Here is a 25,582-nt window from a genome sequence, read left to right on the forward strand (position 1 = left end):
TTTGTTTGGCAATTGTATTCATTTTATTCCTTATCTTGATTGGGAGCTCATAGAGAGAGGGAACTTATACACACAACCATGTTTTCCACTGTCAAAAAAGGACCATTATAAAACCAGAAAGCACATGTACACTCACAAACACAGTCACTTTCATGGTGAGAGGAGTACAACCAGACAACATGAGGCTGCTCTCTACTGTTCTCTTGCAATGAACACACGCATGCATGCGCACACCCACACACACACCCAGGCACACACCCCCCCCCCCCCACCCACATACACACAAACCATTCCAGCTTGTTGATATACTCTAACACCCAAAAAACTGGCATAAACCGCTTTGTGTGCCAAGTTTCTACAGTGTCTACATATCCAACCCTCAACATTCAGCTCAATAGGAGGCTACAGGGAGGAAAGACGCCCTGTTTGTCCTCACAAGACTTGCTTCATGCATACAATTTTATCTCAAGTGCCAGGAAAAACACTGGAAATGATACACCTCATAGCAGATGATCAGAACTGTACAGAACATACAGTACATTTACAATGTGGCATGCATTTCATGGTACTCAGATGAGATGAGTATAACCAGACAACATGAGGCTGGGGACTGTGTGGCTCACTCCTGCTCTCTACTTTTCTTTTACAGTTAAAACATCAGTATGTACTGAATTAAAACAGTGGGAAATCTTACCTTGTGATGGCAGGTGTGGGTGCAGGATTTTGCTCCAACCAAGCAGAAACAAAAGTCTGGGTAAGGTTACGCCTCCCTAGTCTAGTAGCTAGTGTCGTGAATTTCCTGTAACTGGCTGGTATTGTCTGAATGAGACCAAGGCCTTTACCAATACCAAGGTGATGTTCTGGTGAGACATTGCCTTAACTCATTCTGACATAGGGGAATGCCACACAGGGATGATTGTACTTCTAAATACCACTCTTAAATCTTTCTGACCCTCTTAAAGGGGCAAGCTGAGGTATGGGGCTGGAGAAATTGTTTACATTTACTTTGTTTACAAAGTAAAACAAGCTTACATTTTGGGCTCTGATGGGGTACGACAGTTGAGCTAAGCTCATGAGGCGTTTATAAGTTCTTCAAGAATCAATGGGTACATGTCATTAACTTATAAGTAAAACAAATGTATGTAGCTACTGTAGATAACTGACTTAAATATTTGAAATGGCCGTGGTCAAGGTGTCCTGAGCTGGAGGGAATAGCAATAGCAGAAACCAAAGAAGAGAATCCAGTATGCTAATGTAGACTAGTGCGTGTGTGTGTGTGTTGACTGTGTTATGTTACTACATGTTGGATCCTCTGTCAACGGTCACATAAAGGGAGGTAAATACCTTGACTGAGAACAAATGAAACCAAAACGCTTGAGACTTCCCCTACTAACTGTTCCAAATCATGCAGCAAAGAGTCATGTTAGAATTCAGTGTTTATATAGCAGCATTAATGAATGGATAGGATTGGATCTAGAATTTAGTCTCACTAAAGTAGTTGTTCACAGGTTCTTATGTGAGACAGACATCTATCTGGACATTCCTCCCTCAAACAATGATGTTCTGTGTGTGATAAATATGGAGAACACAATATTGGCACCTTGATAATGGTTGAACACAATACACGTATATTGCTCTGAAGCAACAGAAGAAAAAACAGTGAAAACTGAGTGTTCCTTATAATAGTGCTAAGTAGAAACAATGAGGAGTCATCAATAAGTAGTTTCATAGTTACGCAGAGAATCAATTCCCACTGGGCAAAAACTGGTTGCATCAATGTTGTTTCCACGTAATTTCAACCAAAAAATGCAATCTGATGACAATGAATCAAATGTGGAAAACTGATTCGATTTGCAAAAAGTCTTCAACGTGAGGGAATTTAGTCTTTCTTTCACCCAACTGTTAACCTAAATCACATGACATGGTGATAGTTTTTGTTTATTTCATGTTGAATTCACATTAGTTGACATTTCAACCAAATGTAAATAAACATTTGACGTTTAAATGGTGTCTGTGCCCAGTGGGTTGACCCATAACAACACACCAAAGAATAATAAGGGTTGTCCATGCTAGGGGTTTCCCACAAGTAATTCCAGGGGCGTCAGTAACATGTAAAGAGGAAGTGATGGTACTGTATATGTATGGATCTCTGAGTTAGTCTGTTTACCATCTCCTTGTTGTCATTGACAACAGTCAGAACAGCAAGTGGCTTGTGTCTCTATGACAACGGAGCGGACAGGCCTCACTTCTCTTCATCTTCTTCCTCTGCCTCTTCATCTTTTGTTCGAGGCACGGAGGTCAGCAACAGGGTGTCTGCGTGCACCTCCTCATCATCTGATTGGACCACATGGGTGTCGGTTCCGCCCCCACTGGTGTCACTGGAACCGGAAGAGGTGGATGACATGCGAGATTTTGACCCCCGGCGAATGTCGCAAGTTGGCACACGCTCCCTGTAGACAACTTCTTTACTCTCGTCTTCCTCATCTTCCTCTTCATCGTCTACCTCTGGTGTGGGCCAGAGGAGCAGACAGAAGACATGAGTAGAAAATAATAGGAAAAGGAACAAACATCATGACACTGAGATTCAAGGCAGAAATAATGATATGAAAATACTGAAATTACCACTGAAAGTAATTTGTATCAATCCAGACAGTCTTTGTTGGGATCATTTGAAATGCCACTTACAGTTACCATCCTTTCACAGTACCTCACCATTTTCTCAGTGTTTTGTAAACAACAGGATGTCGTCAGTCGCACTGCCATAACATTTGAGATGGAAGTTTTATGTTCTGTTAATACCATCTCTATTATTAAATCAAATGCAATAACAGTCTGATGAAAAAATGGTAACACTTTATTTGGATAGTCCATCTGTAGATGTTCTACAAACTATCAGTAACATTTCAAGTAACTATTGTGGTATCCCAGGAGGTCTACCCCGGGGAATGGTAATAGAGGGAGGTACGTGAGGCGACGTTGGCTCCCTCTCCTGGGAATACGGCAGCTGGGCACCCAGACATGGACAGCTCCAAGTGCGGGTAATTAGGGGAAAGTGCCAACCAGGAGTGGAGGTCAAATAAAAGGAGGACTGTGGCACACCGCGAGGGTGAACGGGGAGAAGTAGAGGAGAAGGACCACGCCAAACCAAAGTGATTTTCTTTGTTCTGTTTATTTTCTGTCCTAGTAAAGTTGTTTTTGCTGACTAAAACCTCCCTGTCTCTGTGTCAATCTCTGCACGCTCAACCCAACACCCCACGGTTAACCACACTATCTACTAACCCTAGCCCTAGCCTTAACTCTAACCTTAACCCTAGCACTTAATCTAAACCTTAACCTAACGGTAACCTTAGCAAGCAGCTGCTTATCAACAGATCGTCAGTTGCTTATCAACAGTTACTTATCAACAGACAGCATGATGTAGAGCAAATAAAGTGTGACCATCTATCCCTTGATGATAGGTGGGGCAAACCACATGCTTTCAAATGAACATTCCTCAACTGTTTGTAATGAGTTTCTAGTGGGTGTGATGGGTAAACCAGTTAATGACAGTAATATTGGCTATAATAGAGAAATAATGAGGTCTTTGTCTTCAGTATGTCAATGGTGTCTAACAAATAAAGCTGTTCCTTTCATACTGAGTTATTGATATATATATAAAACAAACCAAAAAGTTTGCACCGATTTCCTCCCTGAGAGTCTCTCGATACCCCTGATCCCTCTCTCTCACCACAGTGATCTGATGCCAGGGTAAATAAAACTGCTTCTGAAAACAGAATCCCTATTTTCCATATGTCAGTTTGCATGAAAGAGAAACACAACAACCTTTTCTGGGTGATGCAGACATTTCACACACACATAATACAAAAGCAGGTTCAATCTCTCGTGTCATACTTCTATCTTTAGTTTCACATCTTAAATGTGATACTGCACCAATCAGATTGTGAAGTCTCTGTGGGTGAGGGTAGAGCAGCAGAGTTTTGTAAGAGGACAGGGATGAGTTGATAAACCTGTAGGGTCACAATGACAGGAGCAGGAATTACCAGAGAGATAATAAGGTTCCATCCAGAACCACTAGACCACCACTAAAACCTCCAATAGAATCACCACTAGAACCTCCACTACAACAACTAGAACTACCACTGGAAGCACTAGAACCACCACTACAACCACTACAACCACCACCAGAACAATCACCAGAACCACCAGAACTACCACTAGAACTATCACTAGAACCAACACTAGAACCACTAGAATCACCACTATAACTACTAGAACTACCACTAGAACCACTAGAACAACCACTAGAACCACCACCAGAACTACTAGAACCACCACTAGTACCAAGACTAGAACCACTAGAACTACCACTAGAACCACCAGAACTACCACTGGAACCACCACTAAAACCACTAGAACTACCACTAGAACCATCACTAGAACCACTAGAACCACCAGAACTACCACTAGAACCACTAGAACCACCACTAGAACTAGAATAACTACAACTAGAACCACCACTAGAACCACTAGAACTACCACTAGAACCACTAGAACAACCACTATAATCCCCACTGGAACCATGAGAACCACCACTAGAACCACTAGAACCACCACTAGAACTACCGCTAGAACCACTAGAACCACTAGATTCACCACTAGAACCACCACTGGAACCACTAGAGCCACCACTAGAACAACTAGAACCACCACTAGAACCACTAGAACTACCACTGGAACCACCACTGAAACTGATAGGCCTTTGCACTCAAGTACAGAACAGTTCTACATTCTAGTTCAGAAGAGACTGGTCATTGTAGGAAGTGTGCGACCATCCTCCTCTATCTGAATTTTTTTAAACAATTTTTAAAAGAAGCATGAAACATGAAAACATGTATACTTTTTTTATATACTAAATATCTTAAACCGTCTAACTGTAAGTCGCTCTGTAAAATAACTTCTACTAAGTGACTTAAATGTAAATGCATGTCACAAAAAAAAAGGTTTTGGAAGGTAGTCTCAACAGCACCTCATATACCGGAGGAGGGCAAAGTTTGTCCTCCAGCTCCATTGACTCCAGTTCAAACCCAGGGAGAATGAACAGGTAACCAATCAGATCTCTTGCAGTAGCAAGTAATTTTTTCTTTCCCATTCAAACAAATAATTGAATAATCTCACATGCTGTAGCCCACATGCTTGATTCAGAAGATCAATATAGGGAGAGGGATTTTTAATTCAGAGAAGAATACATAGACATTTTCAAGTTAGCTAAGCATACTATAGCTAGCATGTTTCACAATGGAGTTATTCATTTCAAAAGGGTAAGACTGTGTTTTTAATTGTGCTGTTATTGTGCATACATGAGCTTGTTAGCTAGCTACTAGCTAGCTCTCGACTATGGCGTAACTTAGGGCTTGCTGATGCCAGACGTAAACAATGCACATTGGTGCTGCAATGTTATAGTGAGCGCAGGGAAATTACTAACAGCTTGATGAAAAATATGGTATTTTTTTCAACCCAAAATGTCCTCGATCCTGACCTCAAATTCTAAGTATAAAGTCACACTGCTTTTGTTCCTTTTTTTATAATGACCTGATTTCCACTCTAGAATGGCTAATTGTACATTCCACTCTAGAAAGAAAATCTCTCCACATTTAAACCTTATTTTAAGAAACGAAGTGACCAATTAGTATGGGTCCCCTCCCCAAAAAGCACACCTGGTAAATATGTTATTTATGGGGCTAGGAAGGTGGCATAATTACCTGGTAAAGGGGAGGCCAGTGGGCTGTTGTTGGCCCCAGAGTTGAGGAACACATCCAGAGCTTCCTGGTCAGAGATGTCCATGAGGTCCATCTGCTCCAGCATGTCCACGTTCACCTCCATAGAGGAGATACTGCCCATGGGAGCTGTATGGACAACACATCACACTCAGATACTGGCTGTATATTTACTACTTATCATTAAATCAATTATGTGCTGTTTATTTGGACTGTCATGTGCGTTCTAATAAGTCCATAGATTACATAATAGAGGCTTATCCTTTGTGTACGTGTTTAACTGTTCTTGTGGGGACTTCTGGTTTGTTGGTCCCCACAAGGTCAAATGCTATTTCTAAGGGGTTTAGGGTTAAGGTTATAATTAGGGTTAGGGTTAGGAACTAGGGTTTGGTTTATGGTTAAGGTTAGGTTTTTGGGTTAGGGTTAGGGTTAGGAACTAGGGTTTGGTTTATGGTTAAGGTTAGGTTTTTGGGTTAGGGTTAGGAACTAGGGTTTGGTTTATGGTTAAGGTTAGGTTTTTGGGTTAGGGTTAGGGTTAGGAACTAGGGTTTGGTTTATGGTTAAGGTTAGGTTTTTGGGTTAGGGTTAGGGTTAGGAACTAGGGTTTGGTTTATGGTTAAGGTTAGGTTTTTGGGTTAGGGTTAGGGTTAGGAACTAGGGTTTGGTTTATGGTTAAGGTTAGGTTTTTGGGTTAGGGTTAGGGTTAGGAACTAGGGTTTGGTTTATGGTTAAGGTTAGGTTTTTGGGTTAGGGTTAGGGTTAGGAACTAGGGTTTGGTTTATGGTTAAGGTTAGGTTTTTGGGTTAGGGTTAGGTGTTATGGAAAATAGGATTTTGAATGGGATTGAATTGTGTGTCCCCACAAGCTTAGCTGTACAAGACTGTATGTGGGGGGTGTGTGTGTATGGTTGTGAGTGTGCGGGTGCGGGTGTAGGTGTGTAGGTGTGTGTGTGTAGGTGTGCGTATTGAGCATCTCTCACGTTTCCTGCTGTCAATGTGCAGGTGAGCCGAGGACAGGAGGATGTCCATATCGTGCTGATACACCTCCTCAAAGAAGCGCTGTCTCTCCCTCAGCTTCAGATGCTGGGCTGAGTCATTGTCCAACACAATCTGAGAGTTGTCTGTCTCCACTAGCAATCAAAACATAACACATACAACCCAAATGTCAATCAAAATCCTCAACAGGTATGTGTTGTATAGGTTGAGGTTTACATTGTCAGGCCAACAGAGGGCGGTAAAACATCAACATTTTCAGCTTGGGACTACCTGAATGTATTGGATTGCATAGATATCAGTTTGAGAAAACCCATTTAAAACATGTGGGATATACTCAGGATGAGGAGACCAATAACAATGCATTTCTTTGAACATGTAATAAAACATGTGCTATCACAGACTGGAACATGTTCCGGGATTCTTCCGATGATATTGAGAAATACACCACATCAGTCACTGGCTTTATCAATAAGTGCATTGAGGACGTCGTCCCCACAGTGACTGTACGCACATACCCCAACCAGAAGCCATGGATTACAGGCAACATTCGCACTGAGCTAAAGGGTAGAGCTGCCGCTTACAAGGTGGGGGACTCTAACCCGGAAGCTTACAAGAAATCCTGCTATGCTCTGCGACTAACCATCAAAAAGGCAAAGCTAAGATTGAATCATACTACACCGGCTCCGACGCTCGTCGGATGTGGCAGGGCTTGCAAACTATTACAGACTACAAAGGGACAAGAGCCTACCAGACGAGCTAACTCACTTCTATGCTCGCTTCGAGGCAAGCAACACTGAGGCATGCATGAGAGCATCAGCTGTTCCGGACAACTGTGTGATCACGCTCTCCGTAGCCGACGTGAGTTAAACCTTTAAACAGGTCAACATACTCAAGGCTGTGGGGCCAGACGGATTACCGTCTGTGCTCCGGGTGTGAATCCATTATTTTATTTAATGACGAAAAAACACAAAGAACTCTTAAACAAAAACAACAAAACGAACGTGACGCTATGACAACAAGTGCAGACACAGGCAACTACACATAGACAATAACCCACAAACCACAATACAGAACAGGCTACCTAAATATGGTTCCCAATCAGAGACAACGACAAACACCTGCCACTGATTGAGAACCATATCAGGCCAAAACACATAGAAACAGACTAACTAGACATGCAACATAGAATGCCCACTCATATCACACCCTGACCAAACAAAACATAGAAACAAACAACTCAAATAATGGTCAGAGTGTGTCAATACCAACATGTTTCAAGCAGTCCACCATAGTCTCTGTGCCCAAGAACACAAAGGCAACCTGCCTAAATGACTACAGACCCTTAGCACTCACGTCCGTAGCCATGAAGTGCTTTGAAAGGCTGGTAATGGCTCACATCAACACCATTATCCCAGAAACCCTAGACCCACTCCAATTTGCATACCGCAGAAACAAATCCACAGATGATGCAATCTCTATTGCAATCTCTATGCAATCTCTAACTCTATATCCACACTGCTCTTTCCCACCTGGACAAAAGGAACACCTATGTGAGAATGCTATTCATTGACGACAGCTCAGCGTTCAACACCATAGTACCCTCAAAGCTCATCACTAAGCTAAGGGACCTGGGACTAAACACCTCCCTCTGCAACTGGATCCTGGACTTCCTGATGGGCCGCCCCCAGGTGGTGAAGGTAGGTAGCAACACATCTGCCACGCTGATCCTCAACACTGGAGCTCCCCAGGGGTGCGTGCTCAGTCCCCTCCTGTACTCCCTGTTCACCCACGACTGCATGAGTCAGGCATGACTCCAACACCATTATTAAGTTTGCAGACGACACAACAGTGGTAGGCCTGATCACCGACAACGACGAGACAGCCTATAGGGAGGAGGTCAGAGACTTCTGCCTGCCATCCAGGACCTCTACACCAGGCGGTGCCAGAGGACGGCCCTAAAAATTGTCAAAGACCCCAGTCACCACAGTCATAGACTGTTGTCTCTACTACCGCATGGCAAGCGGTACCAGAGTGCCAAGTCTGGGACAAAAAGGCTTCTCAACAGTTTTTACCCCCAAGCCATAAGACTCATGAACAGGTAACCAAATGGTTACCCGGACTATTTGCATTGTGTGCCCCCCCAACCCCTCTTTTACGCTGCTGCTGCTCTCTCTTTATCTTATATGCATAGTCACTTTAACTATACGTTCACGTACATACTACCTCAATAAGCCTGACTAAACGGGGTCTGTATATAGCCTTGTTACTCCTATTTTCAAATGTCTTTTTACTGTTGTTTTATTTCTTTACTTACCTACACACACACACACACACACACACACACAACTTTTTTCGCACTATTGGTTACTAAGCATTTCACTGTAAGGTCTACACCTGTTGTATTCGGTGCACATGACAAACAAATTTTGATTTGATGTGATTTATGCATTTCTTGGGAGCCATTCTGAAATCCAAAATGTGGGTAACAAATTGCAGTCTATTCCCAGGAGAAAGGGAGGACACATGTCCACAGGCACACCTCCAGTCAGTCCTGTCTTGTCCTGGGCTAACCAGCTGGGGTTGTATAACTGTGTTATGTCCTCCTCAGCACACTCCAGTCACACTCCCACTGGGCTTAATGAGCTGACACTGTGACTCATGTCACCCCCTGTGTGTGTGACTGTGTGTGTGTGACCTTGTGCGTGTGTGGATGACTGCTTGTGTGTTTGTGTGTGACTGCGTGTGCATGTGTGTGATCTTGTGTGTGTGACTGTGTGTGTGTGCATGACTGCATGTGTGTGTGCATGCAAATGACCTGACATGGGACTTGGCTGAGGATTCAGCTAAACATTTAAACATTAACTTCTGCCATCTGAGTGGCCATCCTTCTTCAGAGTTCTTATATGGTCTGTTTTCACGCTGTCAATCACAAGTGTCATCAATCAATACTCCTGATACTGAAGTTAGTAAGTTGTCACTCATTCCTTCTAGAAGCCTGTAATTCGCTCATTTGTTGGAGGCAGAGACCTTTTCTGACTCCAGTTTGTTAGACCATCTGTTGATATAGGGGATATTACCATGGAGAAAATATGCATTCAGCCTGGATATTTAATAAAAAAAGAGGTTGAGAATTTTTGCTGTATTTAACCATTTCTGTGAGGTCTCTCTGCTTTAGGAGGCAGGCTGAGCGTTATGTGTGTCTCGTGCCATGCAGCCTGGATTGTGCCCTATGCAGAAGGGCACGGGGTTGGAGACACCCACAAACCGAGGGTGGGGGGGGGGGTCGCTCTAATAAGAGAGTCACACAAGAATACCACGGCAACTAAGAGCTAAGAGACGGTTGATGATGACTTGACTGTACAGCTTATGTAAACTACAGCGCCCTTAGCCACCGAACCCACGGATCTGTCAAAGAGGTCCCACACATATAGGCAAGCAGAAACACACACGGGTGTGCACATGCACGCTACACACACACACACACACACACACACACACACACACACACACACACACACACACACACACACACACACACACACACACACACACACAGAAACTTTTTCTATCCCACTCCCTGCATCTGTCTTAGTCCACTAATGATGTTTCAACATGTAGAATTATTAAATTAACTGGAATATCATCTAAACGTACCCTCATAATTTCTGTAAGTAGGCTGGCTCAGACAAGGTTCCACAGATAGATACTCACTAATCAGAGGCATCTGAATCTAATGTAATGAGTGATCATTGTATAATGAGCGTGGTATAATAATGATGCATTCTCCATTCATCTCTAAGTGGGCAACTTCAAAGACTGGGCTTGACGTTCAGGGCCAGTTCAGTCAAGGGCAATGAGACAGACAGACACTGAGTATGGGAGTTCATTGTTCAACTTGCCATTTGTGATTATGTATATGTCAAGACTCATCAGCCATGTAGAAGTATTTGGGAAACTGATGTAAAGTATGTAAGTTTGGTAACACTTTAGTTAACATCCAGCGTCATAACACGTTATGACACGGTCATAACCTGTTATAATATGATCATAACTCTGTCATGACACATATATTTAAACCTGTTGTGACATATATTGCGTTAGTTTATGGCTGGTTGTGACAACAACACTATAGTGTAAAAACCCACAAAACCTATCACACAAGGCAAAACATTCCATTACACCATAGCTTACTTGTCAACAGTCTGTTTATGTTGTTAATTATCATTGTTATTGCTCACACATTGATGTCAGACATGCACCTACCCCAATGCTCTGTTGCTGATGACTGGGATAAATGCCGGAGCAGATTTCAGGAACAGGAGAAGACACCCTCTTTTTGACTGATGACTGACATAATGGCATGTACGTGATAGGCCTATCTGGCTTATATGATTATGATGGCCATAATGCTTCTTGACAATGTCATGAAGTGCTTTTTCTTAGCCTAAGTAAAGTGACACATGACGGTCATAATGCTTCATGACAGTGTCATAAAGTATATTTTGACGTTGAAATTGTACGTCTTTCCATGTCCTGAGGACGTCGGGAAATGCCTTCAAAACCGGCCAATGGGGACAACAGTGAGTAATATTACCATCAATTGGGCTTGAATGTGACTGTGAGACCCCTGCTGCATCTGTGTCCTGATATATGCCATGCACCTCTGACACACTGTCTTATGCAACGGTCCAAAATAATAAGCCAATGCATGGTTATACAATAATGCGACAAAAGAACACATAAGTCCCAGTGGCTTTTCTTCAGAGCACTCAACATTTCCACTGGGTAAGTGCTTCTGTTGACTGTTGAGTTTGGGTGCTCACATAAACCAAATATGCATTTAATGGAGGTTCCCATTCTATTTTGGTGATTGTGTCATGTTATTACTTTTATCCCACAAACTGTACTTATTAAATGAATGCATTTTCATGGTTACATGTTTTTCTTAATCTGCAGAGACCAGATGGTGAGGTCAGAATACTGCAGCCAGGCCAGAGTTCTGTCAGTGGGTGGTCTGTGACTAACACATAGTTAAACACTCAGTTACAGTAGCTGTTGCATAGACATGATACATGTAAATCCATATAGTCTGTACCCATCACACAGTATCTATAAGTGTATTTCTGGACATATTCAATCCCTATCCCAGTCTGCTGTCCCCACATGGGTCAAGATGGCCACCATTGTTCCTGTTCCCAAGAAAGCTAAAGTAGCTGAACTAAATGACTATCACCTCGTTGCAGTCACTTCTGTCATCATGAAGTGCTTTGAGAGACTAGTAAGGGTCATATCACCTCCACCCTACATTTTTTTTCTCACCTTTATTTAACCAGGTAGGCAAGTTGAGAACAAGTTCTCATTTACAATTGCGACCTGGCCAAGATAAAGCAAAGCAGTTCGACAGATACAACAAACACAGAGTTACACTTGGAGTAAAACAAACATACAGTCAATAATACAGTAGAAAAATAAGTCTATATACAATGTGAGCAAATGAGGTGAGATAAGGGAGGTAAAGGCAAAAAAAGGCCATGGTGGCGAAGTAAATACAATATAGCAAGTAAAACACTTGAACGGTAGATTTGCAGTGGAAGTGTTATGCACGTGAGTGAGGACCCAAAAGCGGTTCAACAAAAACAGAGTCCTTTAATGTCAAAACACAGGTAAGACATAGATCCTCTTCAAATGTATATGATGGCAAAATAAACAACCCGCAGAGAGGGCGACAAATGAAACATAAAGTCCTTCTGAATATCACAGAAGAGTTCCCCTTCTAGCAGCAGAGGAGAATAGCTGGGTTAGAGTCCCCTTCTAGCAGCAGAGGAGAATAGCTGGGTTGTAGAGGACAGAGGTACCTGATCACACGTAGCCTCAGATGAACAGGCAGATTCCGACAGGACAGGACAAGGTTGAAGCAAACGAGACGATAGTTTGGTTCTGGCATGAGAAACTCAAACGAGAATCTGACAAAGACAGAAGCAGGAACAGAGAGAGAAATAGAGACCTAATCAGAGGGAAAAAAGGGAACAGGTGGGAAAAGGGTGAACGAGGTAGTTAGAGAAGATGAGGAGCAGCTGGGGGAAGGAGGGGAAGAGAAGGTAACCTAATACGACCAGCAGAGGGAGACGGAGTGAAGAGAAAGAACAGGAACAAGACATAATATGACAATACATGACAGGAAGAATGTGCAAAGTCTGTGCTAAATCATTGAAAAGTGAAAGACTAAATTTACATACATGTGATGCTTTAGTGACTTCCAGAATGTCTGGAATAGAAAAGGCAGAAATAAAACAATTCAATAAACATTCGCAGCCAGTCATCCAAAACATAGATCTATGCAGTCGTTAAATTCCTATAGAAGGTGGCAAAGGCTGAGGATGTGTGTTCAACAGGCAGGTAGTAGGTAGTTGTTTGGGCTAAATTATAGATGGGCTATGTACAGGTGCAGTAATCTGTGAGCTGCTCTGACAGTGTTACACCCTGACCATAGTTTGCTTTGTATGTTTCTATGTTTTGTTTGGTCAGGGTGTGATCTGAGTGGGCATTCTATGTTGTGTGTCTAGTTTGTCTGTTTCTAAGGTCTTCGAAAGCCAAGTTAACAAACAGATTACTGACCATTTTGAATTCCACCATACCTTCTCCGCTATGCAATCTGGTTTCAGAGCTTGTCATGGGTGCACCTCAGCCACGCTCAAGGTTCTAACGACATCATAACCACCATCGATAAGAGACATTACTGTGCAGCCGTATTTATCGGCCTGGCCAAGGCTTTCAACTCTGTCAATCACAACATTCTTATTGGCAGACTCGACAGCCTTGGTTTCTCAAATGATTGCCTCGCCTGGTTGAGTTCAGTGTGTCAAATCGGAGGGCCTGTTATCCGGACCTCTGACAGTCTCTATGAGTGTGCCACAGGGTTCAATTCTCGGGCCGACTCTCTTTTCTGTATACATCAGGAAACAGCAGAGGGAACACCCCCCTATCCACATCGATGGAACAGTAGTGGAGAGGGTAGCAAGTTTTAAGTTCCTCGGCATACACATCACAAACAAACTGAATTGGTCCACTCACACAGACAGCATTGTGAAGAAGGCGCAGCAGCGCCTCTTCAACCTCAGGAGGCTGAAGAAATTTGGCTTGTCACCAAAAGCACTCACAAACTTCTACAGATGCACAATCGAGAGCATCCTGGCGGGCTGTATCACCGCCTGGTACGGCAACTGCTCAGCCCTCAACCGTAAGGCTCTCCAGAGGGTGGTGAGGTCTGCACAACGCATCACCGGGGGCAAACTACCTGCCCTCCAGGACACCTACACCACCCGATGTCACAGGAAGGCCATAAAGATCATCAAGGACATCAACCACCCGAGCCACTGCCTGTTCACCCCGCTATCATCCAGAAGGCGAGGTCAGTACAGGTGCATCAAAGCTGGGACCGAGAGACTGAAAAACAGCTTCTATCTCAAGGCCATCAGACTGTTAAACAGCCACCACTAACATTGAGTGGCTGCTGCCAACACACTGACACTGACTCAACTCCAGCCACTTTAATAATGGGAATTGATGGGAAATGATGTAAATATATCACTAGCCACTTTAAACAATGCTACCTTATATAATGTTACTTACCCTACATTATTCATCTCATATGCATACGTATATACTGTACTCTATATCATCGACTGTATCCTTATGTAATACATGTATCACTAGCCACTTTAACTATGCCACTTTGTTTACATACTCATCTCATATGTATATACTGTACTCGATACCATCTACTGTATCTTGCCTATGCTGCTCTGTACCATCACTCATTCATATATCCTTATGTACATATTCTTTATCCCCTTACACTGTGTACAAGACAGTAGTTTTGGAATTGTTAGTTAGATTACTTGTTGGTTATTACTGCATTGTCGGAACTAGAAGCACAAGCATTTCGCTACACTCGCATTAACATCTGCTAACCATGTGTATGTGACAAATAAAATTTGATTTGAGTGTGTCAAATCGGAGGGCCTGTTATCCGGACCTCTGACAGTCTCTATGAGTGTGCCACAGGGTTCAATTCTCGGGCCGACTCTCTTTCCTGTATACATCAATGATGTTGCTCTTGCTGCTGGTGATTCTCTGATCCACCTCTACGCAGACGACACCATTCTGTATACTTCTGGCCCCTGTATGCACTGTGTTAACTAACCTCCAGACGAGCTTCAATGCCACACAACTCTCCTTCTGTGGCCTCCAACTGATCTTAAACGCAAGTAAAACTAAATTCATGCTATTCAATTGATCACTGCCCCCACCTGCTCGCCCATCCAGCATCACTACTCTGGACGGCTCTGACTTAGAATACGTGGACAACTACAAATACCTGGGTGTCTGGTTAGACTGTAAACTCTCCTTCCAGACTCACATTAAGCATCTCCAATCCAAAATTAAATCTAGAATCGGCTTCCTATATCCCAACAAAGCATCCTTCACTCATGCTGCCAAACATACCCTCGTAAAACTGACCATCCTACCGATCCTCGACTTCAGTGATGTTCTCTATAGAATAGCCTCCAACACTCTACTCAACAAACTGGATGCAGTCTATCACAGTGCCATCTGTTTTGTCAACAAAGCCCCATACACTACCCACCATTGCGACCTGTACGCTCTCGTTGGCTGGCCCTCGCTTCATACTCGTCGCCAAACCCACTGGCTACAGGTTATCTACAAGTCTCTGCTTGGTAAAGCCCCGCCTTATCTCAGCTCACTGGTCACCATAGCAGCACCCACTCGTAGCACGCGCTCCAGCAGGTATATCTCACTGGTCACCCCCAAAGCCAATTCCTCCTTTGGTCGTCTTTCCTTCCAGTTCTCTGCTGCCCATGACTGGAACGAATTGCAAAAGTCTCTGATGCTGGGGACTCACATCTCCCTCACTAGCTTTAAGCACCAGCTGTCAGAGCAGCTTACAGATGGTCAGATGAAACCAAAATATAACTTTTTGGTAAAAACTCAACTCGCCGTGTTTGGAGGACAAAGAATGCTGAGTTGCATCCAAAGAACACCATACCTACTGTGAAGCATGGGGGTGGAAACATCATGCTTTGGGGCTGTTTTTCTGCAAAGGGACCAGGACGACTGATCCGTGTAAAGGAAAGAATGAATGGGGCCATGTATCGTGTGATTTTGAGTGAAAACCTCCTTCCATCAGCAAGGGCATTGAAGATGAAACGTGGCTGGGTCTTTCAGCATGACAATGATCCCAAACACACCGCCCGGGCAACAAAGGAGTGGCTTCGTAAGAAGCATTTCAAGGTCCTGGAGTGGCCTAGCCAGTCTCCAGATCTCAACCCCATAGAAAATCTTTGGAGGGAGTTGAAAGTCTGTGTTTCCCAGCAACAGCCCCAAAACATCACTGCTCTAGAGGAGATCTGCATGGAGGAATGGGCCAAAATACCAGCAACAGTGTGTGAAAGCTTTGTGAAGACTTACAGAAAATGTTTGACCTCTGTCCTTGCCAACAAAGGGTATATAACAAAGTATTCAGATAAACTTTTGTTATTGACCAAATACTTATTTTCCACCATAATTTGCAAATAAATTCATAAAAAATCCTACAATGTGATTTTCTGGATTTCTTTTCCTCATTTTGTCTGTCATAGTTGAAGTGTACCTATGACGAAAATTACAGGCCTCTCTCATCTTTTTAAGTGGGAGAACTTGCACAATTGGTGGCTGACTAAATGCTTTTTTGCCCCACTGTATATACTGTATTCTATAACACTGCATCTCACCTATGTCGCACGGCCATCGCTCATCCATATATTTATATGTACATATTGTTATTCATCCCTTTACATTGTGTGTATAAGGTAGTCGTTGTGAATTTGTAAATTACTTGATCGATATTACTGCATTGTCGGAACTAGAAGCACAAGCATTTCACTACACTCACATTAATACCTGCTAACCATGTGTATGTGACCAATACAATTTGATGTGATTAGATTTTGTATGACATTACTGGTCATAAAATAGTAACGTCTAAGACCACAGCAACATAGATTAATGTCACTAGCAGCAAGGCCAGCAGTCTTAACGTAGTTCTGGCTCTGATGGCAAAACAATAGCCAGCAGCAGATCAGCAGTCTGATAGCAGAGCTCTCTCTCTTTCTCTCCCTCTCTCTGTCTTCCCCCTCTCTCTCCCTCTCTCTCTTCCCCCTCTCTCTTTCTCTCCCTCCCTCCATCTCTCTCCCCCCTCTCTCTTTCTCTCCCTCCATCTCTCTCTCCCTCTCTCTGTCTTCCCCCTCTCTCTCTATCTCCCTCTCTCTGTCTTCCCCCTCTCTCTCCCTCTCTCTCTTCCCCCTCTCTCTTTCTCTCCCTCCCTCCATCTCTCTCCCCCCTCTCTCTTTCTCTCCCTCCATCTCTCTCTCCCTCTCTCTGTCTTCCCCCTCTCTCTCTATCTCCCTCTCTCTGTCTTCCCCCTCTCTGTCTCTCCCACCTCTCCTGCTCTTTCTCTTTCCACAGACCAATGTATGACCAACACATACTGGCAAGGACCTGTTCAGTGACTAGAGCATGTCAAAAAGACACTTTTCTGTGTTAGCATCCTCTCCAGACAAGGACCTGTTCAGTGACTAGAGCATGTCAAAGACACTTTTCTGTGTTAGCCTCCTCTCCAGACAAGCTATTGTGACTCCGTTTCAAGCTCTCATCATCCTATGATACGACTTTGGAGACATAACATCACAGAACGCCTCAACTGCTTGTACAGGCCAGAGTTGTCAGGTGCGTGAATGAGGACCCAAAAGCGAATTAACAAAACAGAGTTTCTTTAATGACGAAACACATGTAGGCTCAGATGGACAGGCAGATTCCGACAGGACAGGACAAGGTTGCAGCAAACACGACGATAGTCTGGTTCAGGCATGAGAAACACAAACAAGAATCCGACAAGGACAGGAACAAAAACAGAGAGAGATATAGAGGACTAATCAGAGGGAAAAAGGGAACAGGTGGGAAAAGGGGTGACGAGGTAGTTAGGAGGAGACAAGGCACAGCTGGGGGAAAGAGGGGGAGAAAAGGTAACCTAACAACGACCAGCAGAGGGAGACAGGGTGAAGGGAAAGGACAGAAACACACAACATGACAATACATGACAAGAGTAGTAGGCCATTACCCCAACTTAAGCCATCCGCAGAGCTGGCATTGATTTGATCCAATGAGTTACTCTCCGCCATTCCACAATACTTCTGATCCATACCAAGACCTCTGCCACCTCCAGTCCTCTGTCCTTCTGTCTCACCCCATACTGGTCCATAATTACCTTAAAGCCCTCCGTCACTGACATAATGCATAGACAAGCCCTCCGTCGTTGACATAATGCATAGACAAGCCCTCCGTCACTGACATAATGCATAGACAAGCCCTCCGTCACTGACATAATGCATAGACAAGCCCTCCGTCGTTGACATAATGCATAGAGAAGCCCTCCGTCACTGACATAATGCATAGACAAGCCCTCCGTCACTGACATAATGCATAGACAAGCCCTCCGTCACTGACATAATGCATAGACAAGCCCTCCGTCACTGACATAATGCATAGACAAGCCCTCTGTCACTGACATAATGCATAGACAAGCCCTCCGTCACTGACATAATGCATAGACAAGCCCTCTGTCACTGACATAATGCATAGACGAGCCCTCTGTCACTGACATAATGCATAGACAAGCCCTCCGTCACTGACATAATGCATAGACAAGCCCTCTGTCACTGACATAATGCATAGACAAGCCCTCTGTCACTGACATAATGCATAGACGAGCCCTCTGTCACTGACATAATGCATAGATAGACAAGCCCTCTAGGTTTTACAGTGATCCATTTTTTAGACCCATTTTTTTTGTTTTACCTTTATTTAACTAGGCAAGTCAGTTAAGAACAAATTCTTATTCAATGTTATACTCACTGAGTGTACAAAATATTAAGAACAGATTCCTAATATTGAGTAGGGGCATGGACTCTACAAGCTGTTGAAAGCCTTCCACAGGGATGCTGGCCCATGCTGACTCCAATGCTTCCCACAGTTAAGTCAAGTTGATTGGATGTCCTTTGGGTGGTGGACCCATACACATGCTGTGTGTGTGTGTGTGTGTGTGTGTGTGTGTGTGTGTGCGTGCGTGCATGTCAGTAAAATAAAAGTGACAGTGATGTTACGCAACCCAAGTGTCTGTGCCTTAGTGTACTTTATGTCTGATGTTTTTGTCCTTCATTGTAAAGGCTTTCAGCTGTGAGCTGTGTTTGAGTGTTTACCCCAATAGCACTCAGGCAAACACATGATTTCATGTATTTTAATGCCATTGTGTATATCGAGGTCAACCAAAAGAAGACTAGAAAGTCAGTAATTTTTTATATTTACAGTTTTACAATGTTATATACACTGAGTGTACAAAACAGGTATCAAAAGCTTTCCACAGGGACGCTGGCCCATGTTGACTCCAATGCTTCCCACAGATAAGTCAAGTTGGCTGGCTGTCCTTTGGGTGGTGGACCATTCTTAATACACACTGGAAACTGTTCCTGTTCAAAGGCACTTAAATATTTTATCTTGCTCATTCACCCTCTAAATGGAAAAAAAATACACAATCCATGTCTCAATTCTCTCCTCCCCTTCATCTATACTGACTGAAGTGGATTTAAAAGGTGACATCAATAAGGAATCATAGCTTTCATCTGAATTCACCTGGTCAGTTTATGTCATGGAAAGAGCAGGTATCCGCAATGTTTTGTACACTGAGTGTATTTATCGTTATTTCATTACAGAAGATAATCTATTTAACATAAAGAACCAAGTGAAACTGAATAGGACCAAGTAGAACTGAATAGGACCAAGTAGAACTGAATAGGACAAAGTAGAACTGAATAGGACCAAGTAGAACTGAATAGGACCAAGTAGAACAGAATAGGACCAAGTACAACCAAAAACCCTGAGGCGAGCTACACAATGAAAGACTGATTTGCTGCACGAACTCTGCGGGTCAAAAAGCTAATAGGTTTCCTTTAGAGATGATCCATTTTCCTCTCCATTTTCCTGTGTAGCAGATTAATCTCTCCAAGAATTTCTCCCCAGCATGTAGAGGAGAGGGCGAAGAGGCAGAGAGAGAAGAGAGGGGGATGAGGGGGGAGGTAGTGGTTAAAGGGGCCGGGGGAGTGTGGAGACTGACTGGGGGAGCTGGACCACATGATTATCCCTCATCCCCATGGTTACCCATCCGTGATCTGACCTTTCTCTTCTCTTCTCTTCTCTTCTCTTCTCTTCTCTTCTCTTCTGTTCCTCTTCCTCTTCCTCTTCCTCTTCTTCTTCCTCTCTGTTCCTCTCTGTGTTCCCGTGCCCAGGTCTGGGCTTGTCTCCCTGACCATATCTTGTGAGGGCCAAGCAGTAGCAAACTGTGTGTGTGTGTGTGTGTGTGTGTGTGTGTGTTTGAGAGAGAGTAAGAGAAAGAGAGGGAGAGAGAGAGAGAGGAGAGAGAGCGAGAGTAGAGATTCTCTGGCTCACACCCAATCCTCTCCCCTCGGGGGTGCAGTGATAGTCTACCCCACCTCTTTACAGTTTCTGGCTGACCTATCTCTCATTATTACTGCCATTATTTACAGACCCAATCCCTCTCTCTCTCTCTCTCTCTCCCTCTCCCCTCAGCAGTCTGAATAGGGATACATGATTGCTCACTGCAGCACCACAATAGCCTGTTAACTATTCCTTCACACGGTCGTATCATTAGCACAACACTCATACAGTAGAGTAGAGCGATAATGGTCAACTTTCCCCCGACCACCATCACCATTAGGGCACTTCAAATACACCCTCCTCCCGCCCTAAGCTGTTATGTGAGACACATATATCATGGGGCTATGAAGACCTGTCAGTATACATTCAGGCTTAGTGGTAATAGAGTACTGGATAAGATCGGTTATCCATCTTCCTTCTAGCTAATCTCTCTGTCCATCTCTCTGATTCTTCCATTTCTCTTCTCCCTTAGTCAGAAGAGGGAGGTCCACTCTATGACCATGGGCTAATCCTGTAGGCCTGTATTCCCAGAGCCATTAAAGCACTTCAGTGAGGGGTAAATGTTTGACCTTCATCCCTTCCCAAAGGCTGCACATTTAGTTCAATCAGAGCAGGTCTCTAACTCGGTCTCCATAACCTTCACAGACACTTAGAATAGAGATGCTAAACCTCCAGAGATGAAACGGTCTGGTGCCAAATAACCTCACACATACCCCCATTCCCAGCCCAACACTCAAGCACATTTCAAACACATCTTAGGTTTTGTTAGCTAACATTTAGCTTATTGCAAATTATATCACTTAGGCCTATTGGCAGAATGACTACATCATTATCCACTCACACTTAATCTACTGTCTTCATGACACAATCAAAACAGTATTATTTTCGAGGATTTAGCTTGCTTACCCAATTTGGCTACACTTGACACCTTCTACAGATTAGTGTTAGCATGCTAAGCCGCTAGCTAAACCAGACACCTCTTCCTATAGCTTAGATGGAGGAGGTATGTTATAGCGTGTCTAGCCTAAGTCTGTTAGGCAGTCCTTTTCTGGCTTAGTGAAATAATGGTGTTAGAGTGTTAACCCCTTACTATGTATGTAGCTCAGGCGGCTGGTGTCTGGTTAATTAGGGAAGACAGGCTCATAGTAATCGTTGGAAAGGAATAAATGGAATGGTATCAATTCCGTTCAATTCCAATGTCCGTCACTGCGTTCCAGACATTGTTTTGAGCCATCAGCAGTCTCCTGTGGTGTGTAGCCTACTGTACATACATCCAAACTGAGACACCCCCCTTGTGGATAACAGTAAGGCAGCCAATAACAGACCTACTGAAGACTCTTATTTTGTTTGTCATGTTGTTTGGTTGGTTGACAATATGTCTGAGTATCTTAAGATGTGTAGTTCAGCTGTGGACTGGCTGTGGAAGGGTTAAAGTGAGGTGCCCAGACTGTACTGTCTGGTTCCATATGAACCTTGTGCCCCTCTACCCATTGCCACATATGGTAGATCTAAAAACAATGGATAGGTTTTCAACAAAATTCTCACACCTATCAGATCCTGCTAGATCAACTCATATTAGGTAGGGAGGTATGGACAAGGTGTTGACTTGGAGAGACATACACCTGTATGACCATACACCATACTGTGAGAGACCTGAGAACATCTTGCCAACCAGAGACTGTTACAATCTACCACAGGATTAATTCAACTGACTGTTGCTGATGTCAGACCACCAACTCCTTCAAGTAGATATTCAATCATCTACACTAGGGTTGTAACTACATGGGCAAAAGTATGTAGACACCCCATTCAAATTAGTGGATTCAGCTATTTCAGCCACACCCGTTGCTGACAGGTGTATAAAATTGAACACATTGCCATGCAATCTCTATAGTCAAACATTGGCAGTAGAATGGCCCGTACTGAAGAGCTCAGTGACTTTCAATGTGACACCGTCATAGGATGCCACCTTTCCAACAAGTCACTTCGTCAAATTTCTGCCGTGCTAGAGCTGCCCTGGTCAACTGTAAGTGCTCTTATTGTGAAGTGGAAACGTCTAGGAGCAACAATGGCTCAGCTGCGAAGTGGCAGGCCACACAATCTCACAGAAAGGGACCGCTGAGTGCTGAAGCATATTGCGCATAAAAATCGTCTGTCCTCGGTTGCAACACTCATTAACATGTTCCAATCTGCCTCTGGAAGCAATGTCAGCACAATAACTGTTCGTCAAGAGCTTTAGGAAAGGGATTTCCATGGTTGGGCAGTCGCACACAAGCCTAAGATCACCATGCGCAATGCCAAGCGCCGGCTGGAGTGGTGTAAAGCTCGCCGCCATTGGACTCCATCTGGCAGTCGGACGGACAAATCTGGGTTTGGTGGATGCCAGGAGAACACTACCTGCCCCAATGCATAGTGCCAACTGTAAAATTTGGTGGAGGAGGATTAATGGTCTGGGGCTGTTTTTCATGGTTCGGTCTAGGCCCCTTAGTTCCGGTGAAGATAAATCTTAACACTACAGCATATAATGACATTCTAGACGATTCTGTGCTTCCAACATTGTGGCAACAGTTTTGGGAAGGCCCTTTCCTGTTTCACCATGACAATACCCCCATGCACAAAGCGAGGTCCATACAGAAATGGTTTGTCGAGATCGGTGTGGAAGAACTTGACTGGCCTGCACATAGCTCTGAGTTCAAGCCCATCGAACACCTTTGGGAGGAATTGGAATGACGACTGCAAGCCAGGCCTAATTGCCCAACATCAGTGCTCGACCTCACTAATGCTGTTATGGCTGAATGGAAGCAAGTCCCCGCAGGAATGTTCCAACATCTAGTGGAAAGCCTTCCCAGAGGAGTGGAGGCTGTTATAGCAGCAAAGGGGGAAGCAATTCCATATTAATGTCCATTATTTTTTTATGAGATGTTCGGTGTCCACATACTTTTAGCCAAGTAGTGTATATTTTAATACTATTCTCCCTCCTTCCTCCTCTTTCTCTCTCTGCAGCATGGGCCACATGTGACGACCTCATTGTAACTCTGACCATGGTGGTCCTGTGATGGACCACACATGTTCAACAGGAACCAAACACAAACCAAAGTCAACCACATCCCTGCTTATTGTTATTTTTCCAATCACAGAGGACCTTACTGGTCAAACACTTTGACAATGTCATCATCAATTGTACCTCCTTCAACTTAAACCAGGTAGGTGAGGTTTGGATTCGGTGAAGCTGCGGTGACAATAGCGTCAGGAGATTGTATCAAAAATACATTTTCTGTCACTGACCATGGTGTCAATCACACCTATTGTGGAATACTAAATATATATGTATCTTACTAATCTCAGTATCCATCTCTTTAGTACAGTATGTATCAGTTTAAACCAATCTACAGTACAGAAAGATGGACAGACAGCTATTAATTAGACATGGAAAGTTATCCAAAGACCGTTACAGTGTAATATGACTGTCCTACTGAAGCCTAATATCCTAAAATGCTAAAAAAAAAAAAAAAAAAAATTGATTTACAGTATGATTGGGATCACAATTAAAGCATAATTATTAACTTATTGGCCAGAAATGATATGCTTACTGTAAGTTTGGGGAATTTACAGGACAGTGGTAGACAGGTGTTTACATAATTGAATGTAAATGCACCATTGTGATGAACTCCCTCCAGTCTATTAGGTATAACTACTACCACTTTAAATTACTTTCAGAGCTGGTAGAGACCGGCAACATAAAGTGAGTTACTCACATGACTGACGCTTGTTGTGGTTGGTCGATCCAGACGAGGACGTGGACATGGTCCAATCGAGGGGGGGGGGGGTTGCAGACAGTGATGGAGAACGTCTACCCTCTGTGTATGCAGGTATGTGTGCGAGAGAGGGAGTGCGTGTATGAGTGTGTGTGTGTCCACTCCTGTCAGAGTTCCAGGGCAGGACACTGCGGTGTGTAAAGCCTGGTCATCTAGTCTCTAGATCTGTTAAGAATGCTCAAAAAACAAGAACATTGAGATAGGCCTCACTGGAAAACACTGCTTCTGTTCTCCTCTTGTCTGTCCTGTCTTTTTTACTCTCTCACCTGATTTGGCTTTGTAGTTCCCTCTCTCTGTCCTCTTTTGCTACTCTTTCTTTCAGCAGCTCTCTCTCTCTCTCTCTTTATCTCTTTATATATTTCTCTCTTTCTCACACTCTCTCTTTATCTCTCTTTATATTTTTCTTTATCTCTCTCTCTTTCTTGCGGCTCTCTCTCTCTCAAATCTGGTAGGGTAGTGCAGAGCGGTGCAGAGCTGCAGCTTAGGAACAGAGGGAGAGAGTGTGGGTTAAGGCAGTGCGGCCTGTACCAAGTGGACACCCACAGAGGGGACAGCATGTGATAGGATAAGGTGGAGCAGTGCTTCTTACATAATGTGGAGGAACGTACCAGGATAAGTAAAACCCCTACTCTGTATAAAAATATAGATCTGTAATTATCTAAGGGACAGGGTGAAAAGAACAGAAGCTTTGTATCTGACAAAAAGTAAATATGAGGAAAATATTCAGCAACTCTTGAAGGAAAATTTAAGTGGATGTCAATAAAAAAATAAAAAAATAAAATCAAGAAGACACTTTCATTCTTCAGAGTCTAAGCCGTTGGGGTGAGTGGGGGTGCTAAGCTGACATGGGATTGTTTTAAGATGGTCATTTTGGTATAAAAAATATATTAAAAAAATGTTTGATGAAATATTGATTTTGACCTTTACTACTGAAGCCCATAGAAACACATTTAATATCATAAATTTCAAAAAGGACAGTCAAAAAATAAGTAATTAGAAACAAGGTTTTGAAGTGTCTGTCCTAAATATATACAGTACCAGTCAAAAACCTGGACACCCCTACTCATTCTAGGGTTTTTCTTTATTTTTACTATTTTCTACATTGTAAAATAATAGTTTAGACATCACAATTATGAAATAACACACATGGAATCATGTAGTAATCAAAAAGGTGTTAAACAAATCAAAATATATTTTACATTTGAGATTCTTCAAAGTAGCCACCCTTTGCCTTCATGACAGCTTTGCACACTCTTGGCATTCTCTCAACCAGCTTCAAGAGGTAGTCACCTGGAATGCATTTCAATTAACAGGTGTGCCTTGTTAAAAGTTATTTTGTGGAATTGATTTCCTTCTTAATGCGTTTGCGCCAATCAGTTGTGTTGTGACAAGGTAGGGGTGGTATACAGAAGATAGCCCTATTTGGTAAAAG

At 43.3% G+C, this 25,582-nt stretch overlaps 1 protein-coding gene across 1 annotated transcript; it reads right to left on the reverse strand.

Annotated features, from left to right (window-relative positions):
• LOC110492401 (dysbindin) lies at positions 1-24,683 on the reverse strand. Its single transcript, XM_021566689.3, has 4 exons — positions 24,091-24,683; positions 6,754-6,903; positions 5,760-5,903; positions 1-2,505 (listed from the first exon to the last, which is right to left on the reverse strand). The coding sequence occupies exons 1-4, from the start codon at positions 24,137-24,139 to the stop codon at positions 2,243-2,245; spliced, it is 606 nt and encodes a 201-aa protein (XP_021422364.3). The 5' UTR covers positions 24,140-24,683; the 3' UTR covers positions 1-2,242.
• Positions 24,684-25,582: the final 899 nt, after the last annotated feature.

Source organism: Oncorhynchus mykiss, chromosome 16, assembly GCF_057628025.1.
Source record: "Oncorhynchus mykiss isolate SJ-2025 chromosome 16, ASM5762802v1, whole genome shotgun sequence".
NCBI lineage: Eukaryota > Metazoa > Chordata > Actinopteri > Salmoniformes > Salmonidae > Oncorhynchus > Oncorhynchus mykiss.